The sequence below is a fragment of the Rhamphochromis longiceps genome, linkage group LG18 (genome assembly GCF_057381845.1).
Source record: "Rhamphochromis longiceps isolate RC_006_pf linkage group LG18, R_longiceps_female_GT1.1, whole genome shotgun sequence".
NCBI classification, from domain to species: Eukaryota; Metazoa; Chordata; class Actinopteri; order Cichliformes; family Cichlidae; genus Rhamphochromis; species Rhamphochromis longiceps.
Window position 1 is genome coordinate 11853016 of NC_140574.1, and position 8024 is coordinate 11861039.

At 39.7% G+C, this 8024-nt stretch overlaps 1 protein-coding gene across 1 annotated transcript; it reads left to right on the top strand.

Moving 5' to 3' along the window:
- The first annotated feature begins 435 nt into the window (after nt 1-435).
- LOC146647806 (alpha-amylase) lies at nt 436-6913 on the top strand. The gene is made up of 9 exons (XM_085388364.1): nt 436-644; nt 943-1089; nt 1332-1529; nt 2622-2852; nt 4419-4552; nt 5363-5585; nt 5668-5789; nt 5921-6046; nt 6666-6913. The coding sequence occupies exons 1-9, from the start codon at nt 477-479 to the stop codon at nt 6853-6855; spliced, it is 1539 nt and encodes a 512-aa protein (XP_085244490.1). The 5' UTR covers nt 436-476; the 3' UTR covers nt 6856-6913.
- Nucleotides 6914-8024: the final 1111 nt, after the last annotated feature.

Consider the following 8024-nt stretch of genomic DNA (forward strand, 5'->3'; position numbering starts at 1 on the left):
AAGCAAAGAAAAAAGTGTTTCTTTTGAGGCATGATTAAGTTCGTGCTGAGCAATGTCATAATATGACGATGGGGGTAGGTTAACTGGCAGTTCTAAAATGACCATATGTGAATGTGATCATTAATGTTTGTCTGTCTGTGACAGACTTGTGACATGTTCATGACATACTCTGCCCCCCACTCTACAGGCTCCAGCACCTCCTCTGACCCTGACGTAGATAAGTGGAAAAAAATGGGTGGATGGTTGGATATTATGTACCTTATGTTTGCCTTTCTAATCTTGCCTCAAGGATTTTCCCCCTTTTTGCTTGTTTTACAAAAGCAAGAAAGTGTGATAAAAATGCACCTGTTTGGTTTCCACACCCAATGATATATGCCATTCTCTCATTGGTTCAGCAGAGGAAAAAGTGAGTATAAATACTTTGAAAACACTGCGGCAGAGTGTGACTGCTTTTGGTTTTCTCATCGATCAAAAGCATGAAGTTGTTCGTCTTGGTGGCTCTGTTCGGGCTTGGCCTTGCCCAGCACAACCCCCAATTTAAGAATGGAAGGACTGCCATCGTCCACCTGTTTGAATGGCGTTGGGCTGACATTGCTCAAGAGTGTGAACGCTTCTTGGGTCCCAAAGGCTTTGGCGGAGTTCAGGTCTGTATAGCTGAGCATTAAGGGACACATTGGACAATCCTTTCTTTTCCTGTTTCATACACAGACACGTGTGTGTTATGTGTCTGTGTGTGTTTATTTTTGCTATTATTATCAAAACTATTATCAATATTATCAAACTATGCTTTTTACTTTCTCATTAGAATGACGTCTAAACTATCTTTTACTAATGTTTTGACTCACTAGCACTGAGAATTTTTTTTTTTTGCAAGGAAGTCCTGACTGTAGCGCCAAATAACAACAACACTTGTTGTTTTTTTTTCTCCTTTGCGCTCCTCAGATCTCTCCTCCAAATGAACACATTCTGGTGAACAATCCCTTCAGGCCCTGGTGGCAGAGATACCAGCCAATCAGCTACAAACTCTGCTCAAGATCTGGCAGTGAGGCAGAACTGAAAGACATGATCTCCCGCTGCAACAATGTTGGGGTAAACTAAATTACAGTTGACATTTAATGTTAGGTATTTCAGACTTCTTCATTTGACAGACGTCATTTGACAACAAGTTAATACCAGATTCCTTTTATGAGAATTTTAGAACAACATTATAGACACAGTACCTGGTGGGCTAGAATAAATTCATGAAGCTCAACAATTTAACGAATTAGCATGATTTGAAATGACCATGCAAAGAAAATGAATAAAACTGACCTAGTTATGTTAACTAACAGGTTAACATCTATGTGGATGCTGTTATCAACCACATGTGTGGATCTGGTGGCGGAGCAGGAACCCACTCTTCATGTGGAAGCTGGTTTGATGCTGGCAAAGAAGACTTCCCCAGTGTCCCGTATTCTAACTTGGACTTCAATGACAATAAATGCAAGACTGGGAGTGGTGAAATTGAGAACTATGGTGATATATATCAGGTAAGAAATGTCACACAGACAAGTCAAACTTTATTTTAAAAGTTTACTCATTTAAACATTGACTTAAGCTCTTCATACTGATTTCTATTATTTTGACCTTTCTGGCTGTTTTACACCAAATTCCTTTTTTGACTGTTGGCAAAGTCTACCTACAGAATCAGGAGAGGAGGAAGTAAATTATATACACTGATACATCTTAAACTCTTGAAATTTTCTTTAATTTCTTTAATTTAATTTTTTAGACAATTTTTTAGACGTAATTATGTTGTCTAGCAGTTACCTTTAACAGGCTAAAATGAACAATTTAGCATCTTAATTGTGTCAATAAAAACATGAATATAATAATTTATGATTATTATGATGCCATCACATTGCTTGGCAATCACCTTACAAAAATAATAATAATTATATAAACGAGTAGGACCTGACCATTGTAGGGGATCCAAATTTTTTGTTGTCTATGTAATTATATAAACAGCAAATAATATCCCTGTTGTCTGACTTTTCACATGACAAGACCAAGGAAAACAATAGCATGAAAAAATGATACATTTTTAAAAATGTATTTGTAAGATAAGCCTTAAAATACACATACGGTTATGATAGCATTTTAATTTTAGTCATTACTGACTTTTTGGTTTTTTTTTAGAAAAAGGGAGTAAACAACACCAGGAAGACTGAAGCTTTAGTTTATTAAACATGCTGTTTTGAAATAGCAAATCTTATTAAGATCAAATAAATTGCGAAATTTTAAAGCATATATTTTATACTTGATTTTTCTATTACCAAATATTCTAATAATATAGTCTATACTTTCAGATGCTAAACACAACCAGAGCATATTCCTTGTTGTTCATTGAATTTCCTAATTTGAACTAAATTTTCAAAACAGGCAAAGTTGGAAAAAAAAGTCATCTTTAGTTAGAGAAGAGACATTTGTCTCTACCTTCTCATCTTTCTTTTAGAATGACCACATTGATTTCGCTAAACGTTCTAATTGAGAATACTATAGTAGAAACATATCAATTCCAGCACAGTGTACAATGTCTTGCTTCTTAGCTCCACAATCTGAATAAATATGAACTGCTGTAGGTACGTGACTGCCGTCTGGTGGGTCTGCTGGATCTTGCCCTGGAGAAAGACTATGTTAGGGGCAAAGTGGCCGAGTTCATGAACAAGCTGATTAACATGGGTGTGGCTGGATTCAGAGTGGATGCCTGCAAGCACATGTGGCCTGGTGATCTGAGCGTTGTCTATGGTCGTCTGAAAAACCTTAACACCCAGTGGTTCCCCAGTGGCTCCAGACCTTTCATCTATCAGGAGGTAAGTTTAAAAAAAAAACATTTTGGTGAAATAAATAAATACTTAAGCATGTTTTTCAGTTTTCATGAAATCGTAGGATTTGATAAGTCTTAGAGTTTACATGTCCTTTATATGTGACTGAAATGTAGAACAGATCTTGGTTCATATTTTATCTTGCAGGACAGGAAACATTAATGTAATTATTGTTTTGCAGAGACCAGAATAGCACTGTAACATGGTAAATGGCCTGTATTTGTATAGCGCTTTACTTAGTCCTTATGGACCCCAAAGCGCTTTACACTGCATTCAGTTGTCCACCCATTCACACTGGTGATGGCAGCTTTCCAGTTGCCAGCCAAACACATACCAACAACAGCAATAACGCAGGAGTTAGCCCACACTTTAAGCCAGCAAGGCATGATCAGGTGCATCCACCTCCCCTGCAGTGGCACCGCAGACCCCTGTGAGTGGGAGGGGGAATCAGCCTGGACCGCTGCCCCTGCCCCAGCGACAGGGAGGTGTCCATTCAATTGGCCGCCCGCGTATTCAGTGGGAGAGGTGACAAGGTGGGTCTGAGGGCTGCGCTCGTATGTCCAGCGATGGCCCTGGAGATGGTCTGGGGACCACCCATATGGCAAGTGGCGGCAGCTACGAGCCAAGGCTCACTGGCAGCTCGACAGGCAGAATACACGCGGGACCTAACCACGCGCTCGCCTCTAGTGGAGATAGGACAGGTCCAGCCAGTGTGCTGGCCTCTGGTGTGGACCAGCCAGCACAGATGATCACAGGCATAGCAGGACCCTCGCGCACCTCCAGGTGCGTGAGCCGGTGGTTGCTCGGTGGCTCTCTTCCGGGGAGCAGGAACAGGTGCAGGCCACAGCAAGGCACCTGCCGCTCTCTCCCAAGGAATGGTGACGGGTGCGGAGGCAGGCTGTGTCCTGGCTGGCCTCACCCTGGGGGCCTGAACGGGCGCTGGAACAGTCCGGACCTCCGTTCCCATGCCGTCACGGGTCGTGGATAGGGCTGGCGGCGGTGTTGACCAGGGACCAACACCTGGTCCTGCAGTTCTTCCCACCGCCGTCTGCCCCCATTGCGTGGCCACCAGCTCGGCTGCCATTTGGGCAGCTTCTTCCCTTGCTGGCCCAGTCCTGGGTTTTGGCACCACTGTAACATAACCAATGCAGACCCGATGATGTTCACATGCTTTTCAGCATCTCGATATTAACACTCAAGTTGCTGCTGGCTGTTGCAAACACACACAGCTGCAGCTTTCCAGTTGCCAGCTGAACACATACCAACTACAACAATAATGCAGGAGTTAGCCCACACTTTAAACCGGTGAGGGGTAATTGGGGATGCCACTCAGGTGAGTCTGCCTAAACTGCAGCAGCACTGCACAAAATAAGAATCTGTACAAATAGATGCCATCATCTGGCATTGTTCTTTCTTTCTTTTTTCTTTACTAAAATATGTGACGGTTTGAAACATATACAGTTCTTGCAATAACATCATTAGATAATTTAGTACTACTTATTAAACCCTTCTCACTTTTCAGACTATAGTATCAGTTTTTTCTTTTCGCTCTAGGTTATTGATCTGGGAGGTGAGGCTATTTCATCCAATGAATATGTCAGCCTTGGAAGAGTGACTGAGTTTAAATATGGTGCCAAACTGGGAGAGGTCTTCAGAAAGTGGAACAACCAGAAGCTTTCCTACACTAAGTATGTGTTGCTTCTACTGGTATAGCTAAGGAAAATATTACACAATTTAATAAAAAAGTTTTTTTTCTCTTTTTTGTTTTTTTTTAGATATAACAGAGATATGTCATTCTTAACAATGCTCTTTGTAAAGGAAAAACAAACTCATAGAAACTACTATAAATGTGCAGGGGCCAGCCAATTTGGTTGCATTTTAAGTTAAGTTAAAGTCAAATGCACATCCATCATATGTTGACTTTTTGAGGAGCAGAATTTTACAGGAGGGAAATTTTGCTTTACCATGTGCAGGATACATCCATTTCAAGTATTAATGGACTCTCAGTTAATGTCAGACCATAACCCATCAGCTGGCTGGCTTGCCGATGAACCCAGTGAAGTCATGTAGTGAATCATGGCCATAAATATCAATAAATACTTGTTATATTAATCATTGGCACTCACCCCAACACCACTTTTATTTTATTTTTTGCTTTACCTTGATTACTTTTCCCCATGTCTTTTTCTTTCTGAAGTACACAAGTCCATTGGACAATGATCTATGTAATTCCTAGTTGAATTCTTTTCTTCTTATCAGATTAGAATGCTTGGCATGTCTTTTTCACTTCTTTTGTTGTTTGATCCTCCATGGCTGCTCCTAATCGAATGTAGCAAATTATCAAGATACCACATTGCTTTGCAATAGCACTGCAAAAATTAGGCTTAAGTGTGGTTAGAGCAACCAGTGCAAACTCTATCTTAAGTACTGGTCTGAACACAGACTTAGTAAAGATCAACTATAATAAAATACATTTCTTTTTTCTTTGCTGTATTTAGGAACTGGGGAGAAGGATGGGGTTTCATGGCTAACGGGAATGCTCTCGTCTTCACTGACAACCATGATAACCAAAGAGGCCATGGTGCTGGCGGTGCATCCATCCTTACATTCTGGGACCCCAGGCTCTACAAGATGGCTGTTGCTTACATGCTTGCCCACCCTTACGGTGTAACCAGGGTCATGTCTAGCTATCGGTGGGACCGCAACATTGTAAACGGACAAGTATGTTCACAAGTATAATGCAATATCTAGTGTGTATTAGATGCTTTTTTGTTGAATGCGTTCATTAATGCTTGTATAATAGGATAAGAATGACTGGATTGGACCCCCCAGCAATGGTGATGGGTCAACCAAGCCTGTTACTATCAACTCTGACCAGACCTGTGGGAATGGATGGGTTTGTGAGCATAGATGGCGTCAGATCACGTAAGTCCACAGAAATCAGGAGAAAGCACACTGACCTTATGCAAATTCACATTGTTCTGCTTTGTCAGCTAGACCATCAAAACTGTAGATATCATGTATTATGATTGTAATTTGTCCTTTCTCCTATTTAGTAACATGGTCACTTTCCGTAATGTGGTCAATGGACAGCCTCACTCCAACTGGTGGGACAACCAGGGCAACCAGGTTGCCTTTGGGCGTGGTAACCGTGGTTTCATCGTTTTTAACAATGAGAACTGGTAAGGATTATGTTCTCTTTGTTTGTGTGTGTGTAATTTAAAAAAGCTTAGTTCAAAAATGTCTGTAGTTTTTCAAGCCTTTATTTATTTTATTAGAAATGGAACTCTGTTTCATAAAGAGCACTATTAATTATATATAAAAATAAATAAAAACTACTACAACAACTACTACACTACTACTACAATAATAATAATAATAATAATATTAATAATAAGTATTATTATATAATTTTTAGTTATTATATAATTATTAGTATAGGATCTATAGAATTATCATATTATCCACAAAAGACATCTGGAAATGAAATGTCTTTAAAGTACACTTTTGCTGTTACTCCACACCAGCACTGTATTATTTTGGTAGCAGATTGGACTGCTGAGTCAGTAAAACTCTCTCAACAGAGAATGAGAAAAATGAACTGCATCCCTTTTTATTTATGTTTTCTTTTCTTTTCTTTCTTTTTTTTTTTTTTTTTTTTTACCAGATATGTAATGCCTTCCTTTGCCCAGGTGGTATTATATTGCTTTATTTTATTTTTTTTGTCTTGAAAGCAGAATAAATACAAGAAGGCAATGAAGTTTAATTATGGCACTCTTACGACTTTATTTTCGCTTTCAGGGACCTGAATGTCACCCTGAACACAGGCTTGCCTGGTGGCACCTACTGTGATGTCATTTCTGGTCAGAAGGAAGGAAGCAGATGCACTGGGAAGCAGGTCAGTGTTGGTAGTGATGGCCGTGCCACCTTCTCGATCAGTGGCAAAGATGAGGACCCCTTCATCGCTATCCATGCAAACTCTAAGCTGTAAATCCCGGAAATATGACTTCAAATGAATCTTTAAAATTCAAATAAAGCTTATTTTAAAAACTGAAAATGTTCTTTGTCATTTTTGACATAATATTTTGTTTATATTTACATAATAGATTGACATGTAAATACACTTCACACGTCATCTGAATACTTGCAACTTAAAGTGTAATGTACTCTACACACAGAATATGTTCTTTTGTAATAAATAGTCATTACCCACTCATAATATTTAGTCACAATGTTTTAAATAAATACATCTCATGATAATGGTGGTCCTAAGATAAAGTAATGATACATTTTTATTTTTCCTTTCCCTTGTGGGTGGGATGAGCTGCAGTACTTCACTCACATTTCATAATTATTGGGGGGGGGGGGGTTATATCCATTGAGTACAATAGCATAGACAATGTTAAACCCTAAAAAAGGGGATACATCAATCAGTCTCAGACACGATCTCTTCTCTTTCAGCAGCTTCATTCCGAATGATGTAGAAATATCATCAGAATGAATAGTTCCCAAACTGGGAACTGTCTTCAGAAAGTGGAACAATGAGAAAATGTCTTTCACCAAGTATGTGTTGTTTCTACTGGTGTGCCTAAATTAAGTGTCAGATTGTTCTAATTATTTAGATAAGGTGATAAGAACATCCTATTTTCTAAGTAGAAAACTGATTTAAATACCACGGTGATAATGCATGAACCAGTGTTGGACTGGTAATCTGGGCTGATGGGTCAATATAATTTTTGTCTTTTTTTTGTCCGTTTGTTTGTTTGGTTTTTAAATAATCACGGTTTGTCACCTGGATCAACAATCATGGTTTGTCACCTGGATCAACAATACCAGGGCCACTTTTTTTAGGCCCATTCCAGGCCTGGCATTGAATTTGCAACAACAGGTCTTATACCTTGTTGTAGATAAGTTTAAGATAAGATCAGATGACTTTAATTTAAAGTCTAGGCTAGTTTCATTATGGGAACCATCTTATTGGCATCAACTATGGCATTATGATGCCACCCATCCATCCATCCATCCATCCATCCATCCATCCATCTTCATCCGCTTTATCCGGGGCCGGGTCGCGGGGGCAGCAGCCAAAGCAGAGAAGCCCAGACCTCCCTCTCCCCAGCCACCTCCTCCAGCTTATCCGGGGGAACACCAAGGCATTCC